At 44.2% G+C, this 26,707-nt stretch overlaps 2 protein-coding genes and 1 long non-coding RNA gene across 11 annotated transcripts in view; 2 read left to right on the top strand and 1 right to left on the bottom strand.

Moving 5' to 3' along the window:
* The window catches only part of MALT1 (MALT1 paracaspase), a 41,490-nt gene extending 36,725 nt beyond the window's left edge, over nt 1-4,765 (top strand). For all 8 annotated transcript variants that reach the window (XM_080371493.1, XM_080371492.1, XM_080371494.1 and 5 more), the window contains one exon: nt 383-4,765. In XM_080371493.1, coding sequence (XP_080227619.1) covers nt 383-841 — 459 coding nt within the window. In that variant the 3' untranslated portion in view covers nt 842-4,765. The remainder of the gene's footprint in view (nt 1-382) is intronic.
* LOC308056318 lies at nt 2,289-26,682 on the bottom strand. Its single transcript, XR_013924777.1, has 3 exons — nt 26,546-26,682; nt 22,127-22,256; nt 2,289-17,928 (listed from the first exon to the last, which is right to left on the bottom strand). It is a non-coding gene; the product is annotated as an uncharacterized lncRNA (long non-coding RNA).
* The window catches only part of ZNF532 (zinc finger protein 532), a 73,753-nt gene continuing 51,147 nt past the window's right edge, over nt 4,102-26,707 (top strand). The window contains exon 1 of one of the 2 annotated variants that reach the window (XM_080371477.1): nt 4,102-4,149. In XM_080371477.1, coding sequence (XP_080227603.1) covers nt 4,110-4,149 — 40 coding nt within the window. In that variant the 5' untranslated portion in view covers nt 4,102-4,109. Of the gene's footprint in view, nt 4,150-26,560; nt 26,701-26,707 lie in introns of those variants that run through there. The other variant, XM_080371481.1, reaches the window with a different exon arrangement.

The raw sequence follows: 26,707 nt of genomic DNA, 5'->3' as shown, positions 1-26,707 counted from the left end.
TCGCCTTCTATTCCAATCTGTGCTCTTGGGCATGCAGTTTCTGGAAGGTTCTCACTTCAACATACTGTGGCACTGTTAAGTTTATCACCGTATCTGTATCACAAACATCTGTGTTGGACATTACTTGGTATCTCTTTCTTAGTGCTTTTGGCAGCAGGTATAATACAAGTGCTTCTAGAAACAGACTATCAGATGAGCAGGTATTAAGCAAGAGATGCCCTCAGTAAACAAGTCTTCCCTAATATATGTCTTTAGCTCCTAAAAAAGATTAGTGTCTTTTTCCAGTAGACTGTGCCTCTTTAAGTGTTTCCTATATTGTTTATCTGGGGAGGAAGTGTAACTTTTCTCCACCCACCCCCTGTCCCCCTTTTCTCTTTTGCAGGAACACTTGATCTTTACTGTTTGCTTGCACTATGAGTATCCAGGAATAGAAGATACAGTGGATGAAAGAAAGGAAGTTAATGTTGGGAAGCCCCTTATTGCTAAATTAGGACTTCATAATGGATTCAAAAATAATAACTATTTCCAGACTTGCTGCATGGCTAATGATTCTTTTCATGTAGACTCAAGTCCATTGACAACTAAATACTACATCCCTAGTCATCACCAAACAACTTCCTGTCCAGGCATTTACCATCCTAACCATACTTGCTCAGACAGCATCAGACAACCAGAAGCATGTTCTTGCAATAGGAGTTCAAGGATATTGGCTTCAAGACATGAAGTACAGAATTACTCAAGCCCTGTGGAAAAGAGCAATGTACCAGTAGAGACCACTGATGATACTGTTGAACTGGAATTCCTTCTGTCTGACAACCTCAGATTCTCTAAACAGCCATAGCTGTGATTTGTTCAGAATGGACCAGAGTATCATCCTTGAGTAGCAGACCCTCCACACTGCTTATCCATCCTCTGGAGTCTGGGGGCTTCAGGACAAAGGGATTGAAGAGTCTAGAGGTGGTACTGGAAATGAGGTTGTGATGAAAATTTTCAGATCCAAAGAGACAGAACTGGAGTGACAGATTTAGGAACAAAAAAGGCATGATTGGTTCGTTTTTTCCTCCTACCATTTGATGTTTGATACGGGAAAAACCTGAACTCTGATCAGAATTTTCTGTTTCACTCTCTGGCAGTCAAGTAGCCAACACACAGAAGCAGTCATGCATTTCTGGGAGGAAGCTGCCTATCTCCATTAGGGCGTGAATGCATGAAAGCCTGGCTGTAGTGTCAGAGCTTCTCTTGAGATAGTAAAGCCTTGGATCTTCCCAGCTACTTCTCTAGTACCTATGGGAGTTACAAGATTTCCTGTAAATGCATTTTTCATACATCTTCTGTTTTCAGAGAGAAATTGCTCATCCTATACAAGACCAAGATAAACATGCATAGCTTCAGAGGAAAAAATGGTGACAGAATTAAGCAAGAAGATGAATTTCCACGTTCTCTATGATTTAACATGATTTAAAAAAATCCATTAGCCCCATACCTTTCTCTTTTCCATCTTTCAGTTTCAGTTGTTCAATATCCAGGGATTTCTTTTTACATACTACATTAAAATAAGGTTTTATGTGTTTATATATATATTGTAACAGCCTCCTATTGAGTACATAAGATGACACATAATGTAAATTAACTGAGCAGAGAGGGAGCTTTTACAGAAGTGAAGACGCCATGGTTTAATATTCCAGTGCTTCTTCAAGCTTCACTTTATTTCCCTCCTCATGTATGCATTGGGATCAGTCACTGATATTCCGGTCCCTTGGATGTAGCTAATTATCAGCTTTGACTGCATTCTCTCTCATGGTCAGATGTTCAGTGTCTGGCAGCAACTGACAGATGGATGGAGAGCTGTGCAAGGAAAACAAAACGTGAACTGAGCTAGTAAACTAATGTTATCGGTTTTTGGGGGGGTTTGTTTTGTTTTTTTAAGAGAACTACAAATCGTCAAGAGGGAGCAATTCAGAGATTCATACTGTGGTGGATTGTTCTTACTATGATAATCTTTCTCCTATGTAACACACATAAGATTTTTACTGATCTGATTTCCAGAAAGGTAGTTTTTTATGTTCTGGAAGAACACTAAATGGATGTGTGAAGAAAAAATGCCTGTTCATAGCAAGCAAAGTGTTGTATAGTTAGTCATGCAGTAAGGCATGCTGAAGGCTAAAAATGAATGAGCAAGATGAGTAAAAATTTGAGGATTCTTCAGGCTGAAATGTAGAATGGTTTTTCCTGGGCACCAGACACTGCTTTTCTGAGGTGATTTTAAGAAACAAAAACCCCCTACTGAGTTGTTTTTCAGGCCAAATTAATTAATATTCATGCAAATAGAAGTGCCAGAAGTCTACCATAAAACTGTGAAAATCCAAAGTAAAGCTTCCAGCACACACAAACTTATAAAAGATAAAGCAACTTTAAATGCAGTGTGCCAAAGGTGAGGGATGTTTGCCTCATGTCACAAACTGACACTTCTTATATAGCCCTACATGTGTGTGTTTGCTCTGGAGCTCAAAAGTGGTGTTCACCTCTCCACAGACTAGATGCCAGAAGTAAGCTGGTCTTCTAGGTCCTTTAGCCTCTGAACCCCAGAATCTTGCTGTTGGAGTTAGAGGCATAGGCACCTTCAGAAGACAGCTGATCCTCTACTGAAAGGCAAACAGCTACTTTCATATGGTGCTTTATTGCTTCATTGAACAAAGGGAATAGATAGACCTAGCTTGGGCTAACTGCCAAGCTTTTTACATGATGTACAATGTATTGATCTTGTGTTTGGGAAAGGGCAGTTTTGTTCACCAAACTGTTTTGCATATTCAGGTTGAATAGTTTGCTCAAAAAAGACACATCAGGGGTCTTTTTTAATGTTTGATTTTGGTTAAAAATGCTGAAGAATCTGTGACTTGCCTATGCATATCTGCAGATAAGTGTGAGAACACTGATGTTTTGTTAGGTCTTTAAATGTCTTGATACTTTGAAAGCATGAAAATACTGGGGTGTGAGGTAATGAAAATCCAAGGGAGTTTTCAGATATGGGTAGTAGCCTCTCCTGCCCTGGTAATATTGATAAGCAGTATTGTTTTAAGATCCCCATCATTAAAAACATTTTTATTTTAGCAAAATTATCATAATCTTTTCATGAAGCAGGTAGCAAAAAATAAAAATAAAATAACTGAATCTCATTGATGTGGCGGATGGACCAGTTTAAAACTTCAGCTGAGAGTGCTGCCTTCTGGTGGGATCTGGTAGTCTTACAGCATGTTGACTGGACACAGAAGGAGGTGCTGTATGTGGTCATAACAGATTTCAGATGGGAATGTTAACACATCATTAACTAGATCTGTTGATCTTCACATACATCTGTGCTGAAAGATGGATATATGTACATGAGTATTAATGTAGTTATTTCCAGACTTGACAGCCATGCTCAAAGTAATCTGGAAATGAGCTTGAGTTTCTGATTTTCTCCTTTCTTCTGGAGAGTATGGAATAGTGAAATATTGGTGAATGAGATCTACCTGTGCATTAACTATCCTGTGCATTTGACTTGTAAATCAAAAATTATAGCTTGAGACATGGTCTAGTACTGTAACATTTAGCTAATACTTTGTTGCAGTTTCCTGACTTGTATAAAAGCTTATTCTTTTTCTTACTGTGTAATAAATTGTCCACAAAGCAATATAGCTGTGCATACGTAGTTGCTATACTCTCCTACTCCTTCCAGTTTTAAAAAGCCCACAACTTTATTAAAACAATATATATAGTAGAATGATTTTCTTAACAAAAAAGAAGGGGAAATCTGAAGCATAAGCTTCAGCTCAAGTTAAACATATCTGCACGCTGGGCCTATACAGCTTTCTAACTATGCACTTCAAAGATTTTTATTTACTTTTTTTTCCCCACAAGTTTCACTTTGCTGCTAGCTAAACCTAAGTGATCCTTCTCCATTGTCTCACAAAGATACTCAAAACAAGTTTCAGTAATATTTTGTCAGTTTCCTTGGGAAATGTGGTTAGAGAAAGAATCCCATTGTTTTATTAAACCTTAAAAGATGTCCAGAGAAAGGTAGGGGAACTTGCTAACTGTATTTGCTTGTCTATTTGTAGGTGCACTCCTTCATGGCACAGGAAGGGCTTCCAGGAGCAGCAGTGCTGATGTGTGAGTAGCTGTCTCCCAACGTAATTTTAAATTAGCTGTTAGCGGTCAGCTGGTGCAAGTATAGCAGAATAGCTGGTCAGTGCTTAGTGGATTTAGTGGTACTAGAGAGCTCTAACGTACATTGATTAATTCTGAAGTCTAGTGTGTTGTTGGATGGTAGTCTTTGTCAGCCTAGGTAGGAACTGATTAAACTTTGTGGATCTATACCTAAGATGCTTGAAATGTAACTGTATACGAACATGATAAAGAGAACATCATAAGAACGGTAGAAATTGGAGAAGGACTTATTCAGAACGTCTGACAAAACTACCTGTGGCAGTAGGATATGTGGAGGAATATTGTTCTGAGCTCTCCTTAAAAAGGGAATGGTGATGGAAAGGTACTTTCATATTGCATTGCTGCCTTCAGGAACCTCTTTAACTGTTTTAATCATTGATGTTAAGCGGAAATATTCTGGTTCTTAAGGGCAAGCTGCAAGAAGCATCCATTTCTTTTGGCCCATATGCAGTAAAGCACCTTACAAGATCAGCATGCATAAATTAAACCAACATTTAAATCCCAGTGAAATCAGTGGAATTAAAATACATGAATAAACCTAGGCATTTGTTAAAGCTTTCTTTGGCTTGTGATGCTCTTTTTGAACCAAAGCCTTGGGTTTGTTTTTTTCCTGAGGTGCAATTGTTTGGGGATAATACTTATTTTTTGCTTGAAATATCTGCTAGGCTAGGTTACTTTGCTGTCTGCTTTATCCACAGCTGTAGGTTTTTGTATAGTTTAGGGTTTTGTTAGTTGGTTTTGGATGTTGAATAGGCTTGGAAGAAAGGTTTTGAGGTAATCCAAATAACCTTAGGCGTCTCTGGCAAAGGAAGAGTTCTTGTGCTTCCAAAAGACCAATACTCTTCCATTTTCCCTCCCCACACTGCATTAAGGTGGGGTAATTTAAATGCAAGAAGATATTGTTAATGCAATGTTAGATTTCTGAGAGTGATCCCATTTCTAGCAAGTGATAGGAATAGAGGAGCATGAGAGGTTTATAACAAAAGAGGTCTCCAAAATTAATGGCTTGAAATTCTTTTGGTCTTTTGGTTTGGCATTTTGAATTTTGCGTCCTTGGCCTTGCTAACTATGCTGGCCATGCCTTTCTGTGATCTATAGAAGACAGTGCTGGGAGTTACCATAGCAGCAACTGCCACTGGCTTTTGGTAAGCATCCTTTTGTGTATTTCTGTGTTGTGGCAAACCACCAAAGGAGATCTATAACATTATAAGCAGTAAGACGTTTGTATAGTCCTGTATCTTTCTCTGCCACTCCACTTTGTTCTCTGTCTTCTCCACTTTGTACAAGTTCTGTAAGGCAGAAGATTTCTCTCTTGAGGTGTTTCTGGAATAGCACTCTAAAATCATGGTGCTGTTGGTAGGTTTGGTAGGAAGGATTTTACAGTCCTGCATAACTCTGTCCTAGTGTGCTGTTAACCACTTGTCATGCTGTGGGAATGTCAGAACAGTTGTTACATCATGAAGGCATCAAACAGCTAGAATATCGGCTTGGACCTAAAGTTTACCCTAGTTAGAAGTATTAAGCCATGTAATTCTCTGACCTGATTTTTGGCACAGCTGAGTTTTGAATCCTCCTTGCAGTAGAGATGATCAGCTGAATTGCACTATTTAACACCAGAGGTCACAGAAACCAGTGAACGTCATACCTAAAATTGAGATTGTGGAAAGACAATAGCCAGATACCATGGGTAAAGGTTTATCCTCAGTCTGGTTCACATAGTGCGTTGACTTAATGAAGTTTTTCAAGTTTTCCTTGCCCAGCGTGAGACATGGCTATTTCTCTCAAAATGCAACTGATTGAACAGCAGGAGGTATTTGAATAGTGCCACCTTTTGACTTGCTCAAGCAATCTCCTCTTGCAATCCAGTCAAAGCACTGTTCATACTGCATCAGAGAAATACCCTCCGGAGAAATGGTAGGGTTGAATTTACTTTCTGTATCTATATAAAGCTCTGCAAGCTACCTCCTCAGTAAAACCCCCTTTTATCTTGAGAGTCCTTAAACCGTCTCTTTGACTACAGAAGACCATCTGCACTGTGTTAACTCTTCACTAAGATTGCAAGGCTGGCTTTACTGTCATTCTAGTTACTGTTTTTCTTAATGCATCAACTACTTTCCCTCATTCTGGCAACTAATTAATAACTTTGGCAGCTCTCACATACGTTAAGCTTCAGGGCTACGTTCACCTTGATATATTTTCCTGACTCCTGTAAGTATAATGCATTTCTGTATTACTCCTTCCTTGCACAGAATTTTAATTCGGCCGTAGTAAGATCTCCGTGCTTTGTGGAGTGTGGTATTTTGAGATCTATGGTGTTTGCCATGACTTGGAGATAGGTTTAGGGTATCAGGTGTGGGAGGAAGGGTTAGGAATTTGGGTTTGAAAGTTTGGTCATCCTTTTAGTTTAGTAATTGCAATAGTCTAGAAATGGAGTAAAAACACCTGTGTTGTTTGAAATTAAACAGTTACTTAATTTCTAAGGTACTACTGCTGCAATTTAGCCATACCAGGCTTATTTTAAGAGCTAATAAGAAAAAATGCTGCCTTTCATCCTTGTTGCCATACACTGTTAGCATGGGACCAGGATCCATGTGGGTGAGTGTTACCACAGTGGCCAGCCTCCACACCTGCATCTGCAGCGGATGCCAGAGGACGTGACTAGGACATCCCCATCCGTTCTTTAGACAGAATCAGTCATTTGATAGCACCCTGCTTCCATTTTTCAAAGTCAATTGAAATTAGTATGAAAAGTTTTAAACCTGTTATGCAAATGACTGCACTACACGTAAGATCAGACAGCTCTCAAATGTTTCCTGGGCGTTCTTATGTCTTTACGTGGCAGTTAGGATTTATTTCACCTCTCTAGAGTGAGGCAGCTCTACTTTATGATATCCTGTAAAAGGGTGTACTTTGGGTGTGCATGCTAGGACAGCACAAGTTACCCTGTGGGAGCAGGTGCCTCTCCTATTGATTACCATCAGGCAGCCTAGAGACCTAGAGAAGCCTGTCTACCCTCTGCAGAGCTGAATCTGCTCAGATTAATTTCTCTCTGAATGTGGTGGTTTTCAGTGCTGTAGGTATTTAAAGTGGTCCCAGGATTCTTCTCTATTCACATCTTGTCTTCTTTATGTCTGCCAGCTTTTCTCCTTTCTTTTCCCTTCTGTTGAATGCCAGTAGTACCCATGATACTTGCCTCACAGGACCAAGTGAGGATTGGTACAGAAATTCCTAAGAACTGCTTTGAGGTGGTCAGAATGTACGAAATTTGATATTTTTTTTTCTTGTAAGAAGCATTACAGTCTTTCAAGGAAGTACAGAGTAGCTATAAAACAGTGATTTGCAGATTCTCAGAGATCTGTAGGTTTTGCTTTATGCCTGCCTTAGTGATACGCAGAAGGCTGCTGCAGACTCTCGTTTCAATGTTGTAGCTGCAAAGAAAATATTTTATTTGGAACACCTATTAGATTATCAGCTCTGCTTTTACTGGAAATAATGGGTTCATTTTAATCAGAAAATAGCTGTTTCATGCCAAGCCACTTACCTGTCCTGGCAGGTAGAGAACTGCAGCCGTTTGCACACTATGCTGTAATCATAGAAATTATTTGCTGGTTAAAGGTGGAGTGGGTTTTGCAGCACATAAATCAGAGATGGGGCTTGTTACACATTACAGTGGGAGACTCCCTGCTAATTTCTGTCATACTATCTTCACTGGCATGATCCTGGTTATAATAGGGCAGCCCCGTCATGTTAAAACACACTTTCCCCTGATGAAATATATGGGAGCAAACCATTTGCTAGCTGTGCACGATATATTTTGTTTGGCTTTTCTTTTTTGAGGAGTGTTTCTTTTTCTTGTGGGGTCAGATGAGACGACTGTAAACCCAACAGAGGTAGTTTATAAATGTCAGTGAAACCCACATTAAAATACTTTGTACTTTATGAAGTATAGAAAGAGAAAAAACCTGTGTTGCTGTAACCCTTCAGAAGCAATGGCAACACTCAGCTGGCATAAAACTGGGGATGAGCTCAGACCTGTGCAGGCTGCAATTCCTCTGGAAACTGCTCTAACCTTAGCCTGAGATCAGCGAGGCACAGCCCATTTCCTGTGCCCCTCCTGGGCTTTTCCTAGGGCAGCCTTCAGAGTGATGGAGAAACAGGTACTTAACACTTTCCCACTAGAAATGCTGACTTTGGAGGCACAAAAATTGCAAGTGCTAGAGCTTGCCTGCTTGCTGGGAGCCAGATTTTGTTAAACACAGCAGGAGAAAAATGCTGGCAGAATTGCATGATTAACAGAGGGACATAAGTGAAATAAATACTCACTTGAGTGCACAGAGCTAATTAAGTCATGAACTCTTACTTGGTGAGCCAAAGTGATAAAATAAATCTCCTAGTACCAACTAAAGCCATAAATTCTAAGGATGCTTTCAGAGGAACTCTGTAGATTGTTAATAAGTTAAATTTAAAATTATGGAAATATTTTTGCATTATAACTCTTAGTTACTGCATACCATGCTTCTTTAAAAGTATGAAGTTTATGTGCACATACATGTATGATTTTCACTGTTTTAAATGGGCCTTGACAGTACTATATTTTCCCTGAATGGAAGCATAGAAAATGTGAGATGAGATGTAGAGTATTAGAAGTGTACTGCGAACAACCACCGAACTCTCATCGTCCTTTCCATCATGGTCTGTTTTTTTAATTTACAGAATTCACATCTGTGCACCTAAGTTTGTTTCTGCTGCCTAAGCATTCATTGATTTAGCAAGCACCAGCACTGTTCCATTTGAGAAGCCCCAGGATACTTTTAGGTGATCTGTTTATCCACTGAGTTTCCAAGTTCTTTTTGACGTTCTTTCTCCAGCCGTAATGCTTGAGTCTAGCACACTGGGCTCACGTTACGGGGACTACATTCAAATTCCTGCTTGAGAGTTTGTATGTCATCTTCTGTTTGTGGTGGATGCATGAATATTTGGCAGTGCAACCACTTCTTCTAAGGCTGAGCTGGAGACAGTTTTCTGCAGTTAGTGAATAGTTACAAAATACCCTAGTCTGTCTGGTGTTTTAAACTCTGCCATTTAATTTCACAATAAATGGCACTTAGAACACTCCTTTTTCCACAAGACTTGTCTGCATAGGCTTTAGCTGAAGAAGTTTTTTTGGCTTACAGTCTTCCTGCATAAAAGAAACACTTGACTAAAGTACTTCTATTCACTAAACTTCGGATCATGGATGGATGGAAGAGGTCACAATTCATCTGCACCTTATTCTCTAGCATCCTTTCTCAGATGTAGTGCTACTTTATATAAAGATAATAGATAAACAGATGTCCATTGCTTTTGATTTGGCCACATTCAGCTCACATCTTCAGCACCAAATAATCTACAATAAATTAAACTCTGAAATTTTTGTGGATCTGTAATTTTTCATTCACTGATGGTCCTCCAAATTTGGCCTCTAGCTTTGGACTGATGATTCTATGTGGAATTTCTTGGGGGTTTGGCTTCCACTCAACTTTACAAGTGTTTGTGAGGTCATTCATTCTCTGGGATGCAAAAAGATATTTCTAGAGTGCACATTCTACTTAGTATGTAGCAGTTTTTATTTCAGTTCTCATGGGAGAAAGTTACTACTACTAAAACACTCTCTGAAGCAGCACCAATAAATTGGTCAGATTCAGACTGTATTACTGAGGTTGACACCAGTTACTTTGCTATTTATGAAGTTATTTATGATGAAGACAAGAGCTAGTAAAAAAAAACATTTAGCAAGAAGCTTTTCTATCAAACAGACATTTCTGCCTACATCTGTGTTCTGCCAAAAAACATACTGCTTGTGATGAAAAATTGTCATTATCTTAAACCCAAAAGCAAATATCTGTAAAGGGAGAGAATAGTTCAGGTTGAACAAAGAAGTCTGAGTCCAGTTCTCTGAGACCTTGCTGCCTGCAAGGAGGCTTGGGCAGCTAGGGCCTAAGGAGCTGCCCACTGAGGTTGTACTCACCCAAGAGTTCACGTGCTGGATTTAGCTGTGTCCAGGATACCTAGGCTGTAGAAGGGTCTTGAATGAGCATTTAGCTTGCTTACTGCTATATTAAGTAATGACACTGTGTTCTGTATCTTGCATGTCCTCTCTGGAGATTTAAAGTACAAAGCTGCTTTTGTTCCCATCATAGCAAGTTTTGAAGCTGCAGCACTTCACAAAAGAAAGCTCTTGGACCCTGGTCTGCACTGGTCCACAGCTCTGCTCTTTTCTACAGCTTGCATGGCTGAGGCCAGCAAATGTTGTCTTTTTGGAGAGTTTCTCACTTCTGCATTGCCCATTCATGTTGCTTTTAGTCATTTGAAGTGACTGTTAATCCTAATCGACTGATGTCTTCAGCACAGAGCCCACAAGCAGCATTCCAGCAGCCAGGCTGAAGTAACAGCAGCAAAAAGCCTCTGCCCTCACTCCCTCAACCCTGGGCATCAGAGACCAGAAACAGTGAAAAGTGGCCAGTGTGAGGCAATTAATACCACTGCAACCAGTTTGCAGAAAAATTAACCGGAACGTTTTTCCTTTTTCCTGATACACTTCTTTTAAATAAGCTTTCAAAAAGACTTGTTTTATACTGTGTCTGTGAATGTATAGTTTAATAGCCCATCATTCTTAAGAGTACATGGCATTTAAATGTGCCTACAAAATAAATGCCAAGAGATACAGATGCCCTAAATGGTATATAAAATAAATGCTGCTACATGTTAACTTAAAATATCACTCCATTTCACTGTGTTGCAAAATTACTCCTGCAGATTTTGATCCCTGAAACAGTCACATAATAAAATTGCCTCATAGAGCCAATTGTGAAATTATTCTGATAACATGCTTGTACATCAAACGCAAGAAATTTCTTTCCATCTTTGCTGTTTTAAGTGTCATTGCGCAGAGGTCCGTGTTCTGTCACTGTCTCTAAGAATATCAGCAAGATCCTGGTGCAAAATTTCAGGCGTGGGAGTCAGGGTACCCGCATCCACTTGAGACGGGACCAGATGTCCTAGGGAATTGTGTAGCCACTAAAACAAGAGGTGCTTTTGGTGTGTGGGTTTGTAACAGTCCCTTTCTTTTCATAGAATACACAGTGTTGCATGTCTCTGGAAAAATATGATCTTTTATGAGACTGAATTCGTTGCTGTGTGGGTTTTGTGCAGCCACATGCTCTCTAGTGGGTGAACAGAAGTATACAGCTGCTACAGACCTGTAAGGGGCCTCCCTTCACCAGCTGTGATGCTAAATTCATATTTTTTGGCACCTGTTGCCGATAGCAGGCTGCAAGGGAGCTCAGCCCCTCCCCAAACCTGCCTGTTCTCTGTAGGGCATGGTTCCCAGCCAGGCGGGACTTGCTGACCCTACTGCGGGTTCAGGGTGAGAATGTGTTGTGGGGAGTAGGCTGAAGGGTGCAAGACTGAGAGGATAGAGTGAGACGTGAAGGGAAAGGTGAAAACAGAAGTGAAAAAGAAATGCTAGGTCAAATTCTGCTTGTAGGCATGCCACCCGAAATACAGGAGATCCCTTTTGTGACGAATGAAAGAGGTCAGGGCAGCAGGTGCTCATGTCAGGTGAAGCTACTTGAGAGAAACTGCAGAGCTGGCAAAATCTGAAGAACAGAGGATGTGGCTGTCTCCTCATGCCAGCTGACACAGCTTGACAAGAGAGACTGCTCTGACAGCTCCTGAGGGGGTCTAAGGGGTGCATCTGACTTTCATACGTAAGAAAATATTCATGATCTTTAGGAAAATTTAAGGGTGTGCAGGCACGCTGTTTGAGCGTACCTGGTTCTTTGTGGGTGGTAGGGTAGTAACTGCTTGGGACACAAATGTATCTTTGCTTTTGGTTGTAAAACATCAAGTCTTCTGGTACTTCCCTGGTGCAAGGAAACAAGACCAAATCCAGCCAGTGAGATGGGAAGAGTAGTGCAGGTACTTGGTGTGCAGAGGTGCAGTGCACTGGGCAGTGGGAAGGAAAAGCGGTGCTAATTAATAAATAAATAATAATTAGCTAAGGCTAATTCGTTGTCTGTCTGCCGGGGCAAAATCAGGATTGGCTTGTGGTTTGGTTATATGTGTATGTGTGATAGAATTCAAGTCATGCAAGCCCTCCTGGTGTACAGGGTCATTTTTACTTTTTTAGCGGCGGTGAAGAATGAGGAGTTTTTACCCTTTGCTCAGTTGTCATCTTCCCATCAGCTTATTTTTACCTTCTGTAATCCCGATGAGATGAGGCATGTGCTGAGCAGGCCCCTGGTGCCCCATGCATGCTGGGACACCTTTATACCTCATGGTCTCCCATTAGCTTGTTTTATAAAACAAATAATTGTGACTCTTTGTCTCTGCTGCTGGCAGTTCTTTTCTTTATAAACTCTGATAAACAAAACTTGTGTTTGTGTGAAACTAAGTTTCCACAAGTGGAAAAGCTCTGTCTGGTGTCAAGCAACAAACATTTCCCTATCTGAACAGAATACGATAAAAAAGAAGAATGAAAACCAGGTTTGCTATCTAAAGGTTCCCAAGAGAAATAATTGCCCTTTCTCAACTAATTCTATTTATTTTCCTTTTAGACTCATTAGTTGCAATATTTTCTTACTGCTATCATCTTGGTGCTAGTCAATAGTTCTAATAAACTTAACATATAATAATAGCTGCCTTGAGAATGATATTAGTAATATTTCCACATATACAAGTGATACTGAGTCATCAGTGACAGCAGCTTCTCAAATTAGCAGATGGTGGCTCTGTAAGAAAACATGTTTTCTTGTCTTACTCCTCAATTTATTCCCAGGCTGAGCAAAGATAACTAGGTAGTAGCATCTGTTGATGTAATAGTTCCTGTTAAACTCCATCTGCCTGCCAGATCTGAAGATGTTCAAACTATGGTGTGCATATAAGGTACAAAAGTATAATTAGAATTTTGATGTATCAAAAACTGGAGTTGGTTTTAATTCTGTAAGACAGACATTTTTGGACAGCTCTAAGTAGAAGTAATAAAAAAACCATAGTGAGTAGAGAGATGGTGCTCAGCAGTTGACTTTGCTACCTAGATTATTATTTGCGTGCACGCAGTACAAAATGTAAATTTTTGCCTTATCTGAAGCCAAGCCATTTCTCACACGTTGGGCTTGTAAAATTGTTTTGTTCCCACAGAAGGGAGGGTGGGGAAAGGCTTTCAGAATTGGGTCACAGTTTCTCTGCCTGCAGAGATTGTGTGGTGGCTTTTGAGCCTAGCTCATGGGAATGACAGACTAAACAGGGTTCAGATCAGGTTTTGCTGTTTACCATTCTGTTATTATCACAAGTCCACAGCTCACTTACTGAATAATTTTTACCCATCTTTAATGGACAGAATGATAAAAATAAGGCTGTGAGGTTATTTTCTCTCCTGAAATTGTAAGGGGCTCTGAAGTAGACCCTGCTGCCAGCCCTGGCTCTGCCTGCCAGGGTCAGAGGTGGGATTGTGCCTGTGGATGAGGGCAGTGCCCATGCTGGGGTCCCCCACACATCCCCTCTGGCCTGAGCCCCCAGTGTGGCCAGCCCTGACCCTGCTGCACCCCAACAGCTACTTCTACAACTGCCTCCTGATATTTGGTTTTTTTAAACCTTGCTTTACTGTGAGTGTAAACACTGGATGCCTGTTGAACCTTTAAGGTGGGAATTCAGTAGACTATCTCATACTGTGTGCTTTCATATCAAACTTTTTATTCAGCTATTTAATTTTCACTATGATTTCAACAAGGGGTGGTTTTTTTGGCTTTATACTTCCTTCAAAGTATTCACCAGGCTCACAGTGATTGCAATGTGCCACCAGCTGCAAGAGCAGGACCCAAGGCAAAGGCCATGCCAGAGGAAGCTCCATCCTCTGCCGCAGGTTCTGCTGCGATGCTGTGGAGAGGTTGCTACAGTCTGGTGCCACTCTGTGCCTCTCCCTGACACCTGGGATGTTGCAGTGAAACCTTCTCTTCCCTTGGACCCTGTAGGCCAGATCTGGGAGGAAGCAAGCAAAGGTCTGTTGCGTATGTAACTCTCTTGTGCATGTGTAACTGCACACGGAGGTGCAGGGCTCACCCAGGTGATGGGACCCTGGGAAGCTCTTGCTCTGCTTCTCCACCTACCCTTGCCTACAGGGCTGCTTTTAGTGCGTGCATGTTTGTTGAACACATTGTGCCTGTTGAGGCTGGGGACAAGTCCGTCAAGGCTCATTAACAGAAACTCTGGTTCTGGTGGTCCTCCAAGTGTGTACACATACACCCCTTCTGTCGCACAGATACGTACAGGATAGCACATAGTTAATGCAAGTAAAGCTGTACTTGTTTCTCTAATTGTTTAATTGTTCAGTTCCCTGTTAACGTTCCTTTGGCAGCCTGGAAGCCCTCGGCAGGGCTGCAGGCCGCCACCTGAGTAGTTGGCTGGAGCAGCCACCAGGTGTCAACGTTCTTCTGCAGAGAACTTCAGTTCCACTAAAATCTTGTGAAAAGGTCTTTCTGTGCAGCCAAAACCTGAAGAGTTTCCTCAGTGTTACTGCCCCAAGGGCAACTGCATCCCCAGCCCACCGCTGGGTCACATTGGGACATGCTGGTGGGCATGTGATGGAGGTGATGCAGAGGAGTGGCGTGGCAGCATGGTGAGGTCCAGGCTGGAACGAAGCCACAGATGCTGAGCCCCTGGTGTAGGCAGGCATCGGTGAGGGAGCAGCAGCTGCATGGGAGCATAATTTCTGAGGCAGAGGTTTTTGAGAGGTGAAGGGACAAAGAAGCAAGATACCCCAGGTCTGAAATGGTGGATTAGCCCCTGTAGACAATGTGTGCAGATGCTGGAGGAGCCAGTGCCCACAACGTGCTTGTAATCTCCCTGAGCAGCCTGCCATTAAACAATCTAATCAAGGCTGCAGCAGGTGCAGTCAGACGCAAGTATTGTCACCAGTGACAGCAATGGTTGTCTTTCCTGTGGATAATGGTTAGCCATCACGTTGCATGAGAAAAAACGCTGATTTTATGGGGAGGTGACCAGGCCAGAGCAGCTGGAGCTGGGGGGTATGCTGCCAGCCCACCTTGCATCCTAGGGGAATAATTCTCTGTCACTAGGGGACCCCTTCCCACGAGATAACTATCCTGTATCTGTTTCTTTCACATGAAACAAACCAAAAGAGCCTCACCGCCTGCCCTTTTGTACAAAAGAGGGGAAAGCCAGCAGAGATTGCTAATCTGTCTCGAGGAAGGTTTATACAGCCGTGAGCACAGGCTGCTCTGTGTTCGGCTCAAATACACTGAATTTTGAAACCCTTGCAGCTGGGTCTGTGCCTGGTCTGGATGCTGCCCTGGTTCCTCCCCTCCCTCTTCTGTAGCACTTGATCCTCCTGCATCTCCTGCCTTCATTTGTCAAACCGCAGAGGGGTGTTTCCAGCACCAGGTACTTCAGATTAGCAGTGGGGCATGCCACAAGGTGATGCCTTGTGTGAGCAGAAGCGTTTCCCTACCCCAGATGTGTTCTAAAGCATTTTTAGTGGTTTAGATTGTTGGGTATTTTTAAGGCTTTTGTAGGGCAGTAGCATGCTCACCAGGCAGGGAGCAGGTGGTTCCAGTGCAGAACAATTTTGTTCCCTTTTGCCATGCTAATACACACAAAGTTATCAAGAACAGAGTGTGCATATGTGGGTAATGCCAAAGCCCAGTAAACATTGACACCTTACTTTTTTTTTAAATGTAAAAATTATTTACAGTAGTCATTTACACATTACTGAAAAGTTAATTATTTTCAGTGGTGAGTTCACCATTGACGTAAGTGGCAACTGTGTAGAGAGACTAAGTTTTTTTGCTGCACCCTCCTGCTGTCAGTAATTCTTGGGACAGAAGCAGATATTGCTGAAACTCTGCGGCTTATGCTCGTTCTTGATTTATTTCCCAGGCAGCTGTTAGTACAGAAACCAGCTCAGTTGTTATTAAATGGTGTTCAGTGGAAGAATCACCACAGAGGCAGCAATATTTGCAGTCTAAAAAAAATGGAAATGGTGATTATATCACCTGTCTTTTCTAGGAAGGAATCGTTTTCCCCCCTCGAGCCAAGCTGCAGGCAGTGAACTAAGTGGACCTCTTGACAGTCAGTATAGCATTTTGAGGAATTTAGATGTCTCCTAGCCATTTGTAAAATCGTATTTTCCTAAAATGATCACTAGGGAAAATTACGTATATAAGAGCAAAGCTTGCTTGTTAAGGGGTTTGGGGATTATTTGTTGTTATTATTATTAACTGTTTAACATAAATATGAGCTTGCCAATATTTTAAATATTCTGGATTTAATCCAAGGGTTTACATCAATATATACAGATTAATACTCAAATGCAAAACTATACATGCATTTCTCATGTCTTATGAAAAGCTGTGATCAAAGTTATTTTTTGGTTTGACTCATCACAGGGTCTGGGTGTCTATTGCCATTCCTGGAAGGCTTTTCATCAACCTGATACACTTCTCTGCCAACAAGCTTTTCTGACGCTTGAGTTTGTTTGCTTTCCTCAATGCCAGCCCCCTCCAGCTGGCCCCTTCCCCACTGCTCCCACACTCCCTTGCAGCCCAGACCACACAAATACCCAAAAACGGTTGCACACTTTGGGTGACAGTTTGCTAATCGATGCATTTAGGGTTTTGTTCAGCAGGTATTTTTGTGGCAGCAGCAAAGGAAGTTTTCAACACAGAAAGTAGTGTTGTTACACAAGCTAAATGGAATTGTATAATCCTGACTCATCTCCTGTAGCTTTTGGTGGCAATGAATCCAATGTCCCTCCTCCAGCAGGAGATACCAAGTACCAGCACCGAAAAGTCTGAGATTGCTTGAAAGACTCCCAAGCTGTGCTGGCTGTGAATCAGCAAGCCACCTTTATTTTTATTTTTGCTTCGATTGTTGGAAGAACATCACGGGCAGCTCAAAATCAGCAACCACAGACAGGCTGAGCTGCTGATGATGTCCTGCTCTGTGAGGACAGCGTTTCCCGAGGTAAACAGAGGAAAAGGAGCAGAAAAATCGCTGCTGCTGGAAACAACACTGCACCTAACTGAGCTTTTTCCAGCTGCAAAGGTTTCTTAATTGGCTGCTACGGTCTTCAACTTAGTTCTTCTGATGTCTTGCTCAGAGTCCAGCTCTGGATGTTTTGGATTCCCCTTTATCCCTATTTTATTATGTGCTTATTCCATTTTACAGGGTGGGCTGTGGAAAGACAGAAGTAAAAGCACTGCTCCTGCCAGTACCAAATGCCTGGTTGAACTTTCCTACAGAGGTGCAGGTATGCCTTGCTACCAGTGACAGCGGGTGGCTGCTTGTTGCAGGGCATCACCTCTGGGTGCCCGGTCCCCAGCTGTTTCGGTGCCAGGCTTCCTGGCTGGTCCTAAGGGCACCAGCAGGAGCCCCGCCAAGCAGGCATGTATGAGCATGCTTTGTATTCTGGGTTGAATTTCTCAAGCTCATTGGCTCCGTGAGCTATGCAGCATTCCCAGTTCAATAGATAAAGTCTTCCAACATCTGCCAAAGACCTTCCCAAAGCAAGGGTGCACCTGTGCCAGTTACACCTTTCTCAGTCCACTAGCTTGGATTATCTAGTACGGTGTCTTCTTTCACTTCTTAGTTTCTAACTTTAGGAGAAAGAACTATCTGGAGCACACAGACAACATCTGCCTCTGCCCATGCAGCTGAGCCATGGCTCTGAAATGGAAGAAGTGACCAAACCTTGCAGGACATATTGGTGTAGAAAGATACATAAATGATCACAACTAGCAATGCTAGCAATTTCTTTTTATATACTTCATTGCTTGAAGTGAGGTAATCAGTAGTTTAGTAGGATATATACTCAAACTACACAAAGATTTTCTATTCTGAGAAAATTGTGTTAGATACTGTCTTAAAAATTTAAGCATTGCAAAAATACTTTCTCTCCCTGTCCAGTTTGTAGGATTCCAGCCTTGAGGGAAGGTGCATCCACTGTCAGAAGGTGCCCTGTGGAAATGCCACCTATAGCTCCTATTAGGGAGTGCCTAGTGAGGCCATCCCATGGACTCTTAACAGTGAGTGAGCCAGGGAGCATTGTACATGACATGGCACTTAATGGATATTACAGTAAAAAAATCATCTTCCAGCCCTGTGTTTACGTTCAGCTCCATCCTTTTGCTCACAGTGCTGCATAAATGCAGGTGAACACATAGCATTCAAATAGCTGTTGATAGCACCATCTGCAAAAGGCTAACAGCTCATTCACTAAGCAGTGGGAGCCAGCACAGCCACAGCCTAATCAGATATTGTACAAAGAATAATTCAGAAATAATCCTCATATACTTGAATAAATATCAGGAGAAGGAAGGAAAAAAACCCATACATATGGCACGTTACGGGAACAAAACAGACATTTTTTCTATGTGTCCTAGGCTGATGAGCTTTGTTGTACTGGATGTTAATCACGCAGGTGGCTAATGCATGAGGAGGAAGCTGACTGAGGGGTTTCTGGCCCAGCATTTGGAAGGTGTTAGTAAGCGGAAGAGACTGTAGTGCTCATGGGAAAATCCATTAGCCTTACATTTTGCAATATGCATGTGGTCCTGTTGTGTAACTTGCTGGTGACACAGGCAGAGGATTGAGTTTGTGAGGCTGGGAAAACCCAGGTTCTGGTCTGGCTTTCTGCATTCTGTCCTGCTGAGGAACTCGTTTATCAGGTGTGTGCGGTTCCTCACACAGCTCCTGCCTGCACGCTCACACACCTTCCACCAGAGTGTTTTACCCTTAACTACTTGTTTTGCTGGCATACATGGTGTGGTACATTCACAATACTGACCAGCCACCAGACAACTGTTCAGTGGGGCTCTGGCTAGTGTAGGTGCTATAAGCAATTTCCTTTGAGGGTATCTTAGTGTGGAACAAAACAAGACTGTGTGAGCTGGCACTGTGCACTTGCAGCCCAGATAGTTAACTGTGTCTGGGGCTGCGTTACTAGTAGTGTGGCCAGCAGATCCAAGGAGGTGATTCTCCTGCTCTGCTCTGGTGAGATGCCCCCTCCCGCCCCTGGAGCACCATGTCCAGCTCTGGGATCCCCAGCACATGAAAGATACGGGTCCAGAGGAGGCCACAGATGATCTGAGGGCTGAAGCACATGTCCAATGAAGACAGGCTGAGGGAGTTAGCATTGTTCAGCCTGGAGAAGAGACAGTTTGTATATGTGCATATTTTGAGCAAAACCATTTTTTCTTACTGATAATATGCTTGGGACCTCACTCTATAGTGCATGTGTAGGTGTCAGAGTGCCCAAGGTGCATGTGCTCTCCCTGTGGCAGGAAAACTGCTCTTCTAGTCTGAGTAAGATCCAAAAGCAGGCTGCATCAGCTGTTTGTGAAAACAGAAGGCCTGACCATCACCAGATCACTCTGGCCAGAAGTCTGTGTCCAGTACTGACGTAACCAGGGGCTGCACCAAACCTCAGCAGCAGATGAGAAGCCAGAGCGCTGCGTAGAAAGTCACACCGTGAAGGCACCAGGGCTGCTGGGGGGGCACTGCCTGGATCTGGAGATCTGGGTGTCCTGTGTTGGGTACCTCTTCAATGAGGAACACCTCGCCTTTATTTTCTGCCCTTCCTCTGTGAGGACTCAGCGTTTTACAGATGCTCAGGTTCTTCTCTTTGCCCTTATTTGGGCAAAAGACCATTCCTGCCATAGAAGTGAGCATAGTGCCCGCAGGATGCCCTGGGAGGAGTGGGGTGGCCACCGTGCCCTGCCCTTATTTGGGCGGGTGCTGCTGCTGGGGCTGGCAATGCAGGCATGGCTGAACCTAGCGCTGCTCCAGGGCATGCACAGGCTCTGAAGAACACCTCTCCTGCTCAGTCGCACCCACTCACACCCCACAAGGCCTCATCCCAGCATGCCTCACCACAGAGAAGGCATGGGTCCCTGGAGGGGCGGCCAGGTTCTTCCCACCAGCTGTGGAGGCGGCCCTCCAGCACGCAGGGCCGCAGCCACGTTAGGCCTTGTCCTGCTCGCGGCTCTCGCTGCACGCATCCCCTGGACGCTGCGGCAATGCTGTGCCTGCAGCTGGCTGGGAAGGGCCCCCAGTAGGGCACAGCAGCTTGGGCCGAGGTGGGGGACACCTGCTAGAATAGCCTGGCCAGCTGGCCTGAGCAAGGTGATTGCAGCCCCTGCCTACACACAGCACATCAGAGGGGATGTGCTCAGAAAATCAGCCATGAGATAGTGGTGGTACAGCAAGCTGGGGGCCACTCCCACGGGCTCCAGGCAAGCCCCAGGGTGGGGGCTGTCCCCATCGCAGGGGCTCTCCCAGGCAGGGTCCTTAGTGCCAGCATGGGTTATGGCATTGCAGCCACCTCTGCTCATCTTTCCAGCTGGTGCTTGGGGCCCAAAAGGCTGTTGAGACACAACACGAAGGGCAGCCACAAAGCCTTTCCACAGCAGAGTGCCTTTGGCTACAGCAAACACACAGGGAGGGCTGCCCTGTGCCTGCAGCTGAGGCAGGGCACCCCACTGCCCACCCTAGCAGCTGCGGCTGCCTGTGGCGGGGACAGAGCTGCTGGCACAGTGCTGCCTGGCCACTGCGGCTGCTGCCTGTGCTGAGGCCTGGAGACCAAGGGCTGTGGCTGTCCCAGCTGAGGCAGGAAGAGGCCAAACTGCCCCAGCACCACAGTGTGAAGCTCTGTGCTGCTGCCATTTTCAGAGATGCTGTTCAGAGGAGCTGTGACCTCTGCAGCACAGCATTATGCTAATACCACTCAGTGTATGTGGAAAAGCTGGGGTATTGACTGTATTGCCCACCCTTAAGGTACCATTTTAAGCCCACGATCCTTGCTAACTAACCATGATTTCTTTGGATAATGGTTAACTTGCTCTGGCTTGTCAACAGCCAGAAAAAAAGAATTGTTAAGCCCTGTCAAATCCTCCTGGCTTTGCGTTGTATCAGAACTCAGCATCTCTTCTACAGATGATTAAAAATCTGAGTCTCTTGCTGTTCAAGACATTACCGTTTTCTGTTTTTTCCAGCATTTAACATCCTGAGAGTTACTACAGGGTCTCACTCTTCATGCTACTTGGGCACTGCAAATATTCACCATGTAGTTAGAGATTCTCTTCTGCAGATGGGTAACAAGAGTTACCAACTTCTGTGTAGCCATCAGCCTTTGTCCAACACATATTTTACATGTAGGGGAAATTGCCTGTTAGGGAGATGTTCCGTAGCTGTGGGCAGTGTCTGCTGGAGGCACAAGCACAGATTACACAGCAGTTGTGACCTGAATGTTGTCTGCCCCACGGAGCGTGCCCTAACATTGTATTCTTGCATTCTCCCTGCCCTGAGACTATATCTGTTTATCCTGGGTTTTGTCTGCTTCTTAGGCACTCATCTTTTCCTCTTCTTTGTCTCGTTTCTCTGAAAGACAATCTTCAAAGCCAGCTCTAACAGGGAGAAAAGGCCATGGAAGACAGCTCAACACTGATGAAAAAATCTGTAGTTGGGAATGGGTTTCAACAGATTTATCACTTTCCAACCATAAATCTAGTTCAGCACCATTTTCAAATGTGTATGCTCTACATGGGCATATATATAGAAATATTTATGGGTTACACTTGCCCCGTGCAGGTTTTAACTATAGTTTGTTGTGGCCTGCACTGAATTTAAACTGTGTGTAAAAACTGGCTTTGTTCTGAGCAAGGTGCTGGTTATTTTGGTTGGTAAGTGCCTGTATCCAGAGCAACAGTGATATAAAACTGGTTGCTAGCTGCTGAGTGTACACCCAGCCTGCAAAGGCAGCAACAGGGACCGTTGAAAGAGATACCCACCGAAGGAGGGAAGCATCCCCCACAGACTGGAGCAGCGGGAGGGACTCTCCCCATGCCATGCCCCTCTCTTTGCTTACCTCTGTGACCGTCCACTCCAAGTCTATGGTGGCCAGTGGCTGCTGGTCCAAAACTAGCTGACAGCTTCTCAATAACTAGGAGGAAATCCTGAACAGTCATGCTTGGCAGTTTTCACAGTGTAAGCAGACCCTAGAAAAGACCAATAATGGATCCAGGGATTAATCTTCTCCAATGGAAAAACAGCTCTAATTTTTATGTTGCAATATTGGCATTGCCACAAAATTATCCACATGGAGTTGGAGAATTTTCAGATTAAACGTCCTCTTGCTTCCTAAATTAAGCAGCTATTCATACATTTATGCAAGTACATTCTTCATTAACCTCTAATGAGTAGAGTAAAAGCCATTTCACTACCCACCAGATTTAAAACCAACTTGTAAATCATATTTATTAAATAGTAAGACCTCTCTCATCAGACCATAGCTTACACTTCAAGGCTTAGGAGTTAGAATATGTCTGCACGTGTTTTCTTTCTCTGTAGTTTTGCTATCACTGACAAGTCCATGCTCTTTTCCTGAGCTAATCCCAGTGGAAAATGCAAACTGCCTTGCTTCTGCAGAATATTCTGGACAAGAATTGCCAAGCAGTGCTTCAAAAGTCTGGCAGAATTGGTACACATTTTAATTTTTTCAGTTTTAAAAGATGAAAGCTAAAAACCAAGTCATCCATCCTCAGTCTGTTTACTTTTGGGTGACCGCCCAGGCTCCGCCTCCAGGGAGCAGCAAACCTTTCCGTGTAGCACAGGGGTCACTTGTTGGTGACACCACAGACCTCAAGCGCTGCTCAGCAGGAGGGACCAGCTCACACTGCTACTGGCAGGGTCTGGGCTCTCCCCCTCCTTCCTCTCTTTGATGCAGGATGACAAGGGCAGAAGCAAAACACCATCTACCAGAATATCCTTCCAGCCGTGTGTATCACAGGAGGTAGGAAATGAAGGTTTGGTGATTGCAAAGGAGCAAACCTGAACCCCCCATATCCTGGGAATAACCCAGCCACCGAGTAACAGGGAGGTCTCAGCCTCTACTGCTGCACGAGTGCCCTTCAGCCCAGATGCAGACCAGTGCCACTTCCAAGCAGTGCTGCAGCACAGGCACAAGATGGGGTTTAATGCAGCCCCCCAAAGCTAGCTGGGGATGGTGTGGCAAATTGCAGATTAGATCCAGGCATCCAGAGCAAGAATTAGGTGAATTTTAACTCACCCATCCGCCTGTGGGTCAAGCCTTGGCTATAAATCAGAACTCCAGAGTCTACCAGATGGCCAGGTGCCACAATGCTACAGTGCTTCGATAAACATGTCGCATGACAAACGTAGGTTTTAACATGCTATTGGGCCAGAAGCTATCTGAATAGAAGAAACGTGTAATTTAGAGCCTACAGATGTTGATGCAAGTTTGTGTGCATCTATTATATATTTGTCTGTCTACTAGAACGAGAGACATTTTTCATTCAAAATCTAGATTTTAATTTTTACTTGACCTCAATGGTAGTTAAGATGTATTTTGAGTCCGGTTTAGTTTCTCCTTAGCAAAGTCCTTAATCTTATATCATAAGAGATCCCTTTCTTTTAATAAATCTCATCTTTCTAAAAGCGATCCTAGAGCTTTTAGTCCAAAATATAATATGAGGCTTATTTTAATAACCAGGAAAGGAAATTGATTTTTCTTTTTTCCCCAAGAAAATATTTAGAGAATAGTAATAGAAGCATCTGAAAAGGGGAAGTTTAGTTGTAAGCTGTCTTTTTTTAATACTGAATGTAAACGTAGCATTAAAGAAAAGTACCATTGCATTCTAAACAGTGATAAAAAGGAAAATACAAGTATTCTGAAACAAGAAATGCAGGCTTCTGCTCTGGTCCTGTGGATAATATGAAACAGGAAATTTTAAGGTGAAAACCTGGAAAAGCAACTGATACAATAGACAGTATTAAGGTTTTGCCAAAAGTTGTAAAGCTATTAGTCTGAAAGAGAAACTTAGGATTGGAAATACGAAATCTGTATCTTACCCTTCTTGCTTAAGCTAAGGATGTTCCACTAGCCAGGAAGAAAATGTTCTGTTATTAAGTTAAAAAACCAACAAACAAAACTGGGAGTTGACATAAAGGGCATCATTTAGTCTGACATAGAAAAACTGAATCTAAATTCACCTTATTTTTTATGGTGTCAATCCACCTGCAAAATCATCTTTGACCTCTGGAAATGCTGGAGTAACATAAAACCACCTGTTGCCTCCCCAGCAGCTAACTGAAACAGCTTTACCTGCAGAGTCTTGAAACGCTCTTGAAATCACTTAAGGACTAAATTCTGAGATCTAAGACGTAAGGTCAACCTGCTAAAAAAATTACCAAACCCTCACAAAGCAAAAGGGACATTGTAGGGACACTTGCATTGCAATTGCCTGTCATTTTGTGTTTGAACTAAAAAGCCATTGGAGAAAAGCTATCAGCCTGGCCCCACTTGTAAATGATACTTAAAATTCTCTTCATTTTAGTTTTTGAAAGTCAAATACTTAGGGTGACAGACTTTTTCTGCCATGGAGATGTCAGGGGCACCTGGCTGGAAGGCAAACAAGTAAATCTGCCTGAAAGGCAGCATGCACAAGGACCTTTATGCCACGTATAAACTGTGAAATCAATTAACATTTCAGATATTAATACCGAAGTAGTAGTAGCAGCTGCCATCTTCTTTATACGATTGTGCAAGCCAACCACAGAAATGCAATGTAAGAAAACAGACTGTAGTTTTCACTTTTTAAGTCAAATTAGTTTACTAGTTAATTGGGAAGAAATAGGGTGTTACAAATATTATAGCCTGATTCTACAAGTCACTTGCAGGATGAGCCCTAGACTTGTGTGAGCTAAATTTCATGGCCCTTCTTAAACATTAAAATTGGTGCAGACCACAAATCCATTTGTTTATATATAAATTACCAAATCAATTTATTACATTCAAATTCCATAAACTTGTCAGACTTGACAATTGCCACAGTAGGCAGCAGAGCAGTTTGCCGCTCTTCTGGTTAACTGGAAGCACATGGGCCTGATCCCCAGTGCAGGCCGGGACACTGGGGCGCAGGGAGCTGGGGTGCAGGGAGCTGACGTGTGAGCATCCAGGGCACGGGGAGCCAGGATGCGGGGAGCCGGGATGTGGGGAGCTGCGATGCGGGGAGCTGGGATGCGGGGAGCTGGGATGGAGGGAGGTGGGGCACAGGGAGACGGGATGCGGGGAGCTGGGCCACGGGGAGCCAGGGTGCAGGCCTGCCCAGCCCATACCTGCACACGCAGCCGCTAGCAGGGCACACACCCATGGGGGACCGTGTTAACTGCAATGCAGTAGGCCTCTGCCGCCTCACCAACAGGCTTCTAAGCAATGTTAATAAAACATCATTATTTCAACCATAGTATGTAGTTATTGTCTACACGGTCTGTAAAAAACCAAGCTAATAGCATAAACTTGAGGTAGGTGTTACATATTCAAAGCCACTGATGTGAGCCAATAAAGCAATTCACATCCAAAACTCTGAATTCTAGGTATTTTGCCACACACCTGTCAAATATGCTGTCTCACAGCAGAAAGGGAAGAAATTTTGTATTAAAATTTGTGACAATAGCATTAATACCAGGTTGCTTTGCAGCACACAGAAGTCTGTTACCAAATGTAGGTTCTCACAAGAGGCAACAGCCCAAACTGCCTAAGTACCCCCAGGAAACCGTGGTCATGCCATGTTCATCATTCCTGGTGAGGTACAAGAGCAGCAGCAGCGGACAAAGTCCTCGGCAGTGATATTTATTTTCTTTTTAGTGCTACACTATGACTCGCACCCCTGAAGCACATGGCGGGGAAGGTGTCGGCCTGCCACGGTCCGTCTGGAGGCCAGACCGACACACCTGTGCCCGCCATAGCGTGAGCGCCCAGAGCTCGCAGCCCGCACAGAGGCCGTGCAGCACGGCCGCCCTGCCGAACCAAGTAGAGCCCCCGAGCCGGCAACGAGCGCTGCCTGCTGCCGCTGCTGACGAAGAGCAGGCGGCCGAGGAGGGCGCGGCGGCTGCGGCGGGCCCCAAGGCGCAGGGCACCCGGGCAGGGCTTTCCCGGGCACCTGCCCCGTCTCTACCCGCAGGGCCGCGGCGAGGACCCTGCGGAGGGATCGGAACCGACCCGGCGCGTTCCCGTTCGGGGCGAGATCCCCCGGCCGCCTGGGCTCGGCGAGCGCAGCCGGCTGAGCGGGGCACCACCTCCCCCGCCCCGGGCTGCGGGAGGCCGCGACCTGCCCGGTCCCGGCCCCGGCCCCTGCCCTTGCCCGCGGAGCTCTCGGCGGCAGCGGCAGCCCTCCCCGCCCCCGGAACACTCCAGGGAACCGTTTCACACGGAATCACACGGGAGCGTCTCCCCCATCTGTGCAAGCCGAGGCACCCCCACCCCCACCTTCTCCTCAGTCCCGGCAGAGCCTCCCTGCCATTATGTTCCACCATCTCTTAGCCAGGCCGCTCCGCGGGCGGCCGAGGCAGCGCGGACCTTAGCCATGCTCGCCTGAGGCCGCCGGCCGGAGCAGCCGCGGCCGGGCCGCGGGGCCGCAGCAGGTGTGTT

The sequence above is a fragment of the Falco punctatus genome, assembly GCF_963210335.1.
Source record: "Falco punctatus genome assembly, chromosome: Z".
Classification (NCBI taxonomy): domain Eukaryota; kingdom Metazoa; phylum Chordata; class Aves; order Falconiformes; family Falconidae; genus Falco; species Falco punctatus.
This window is presented reverse-complemented; position numbering and strand designations above follow the sequence as displayed.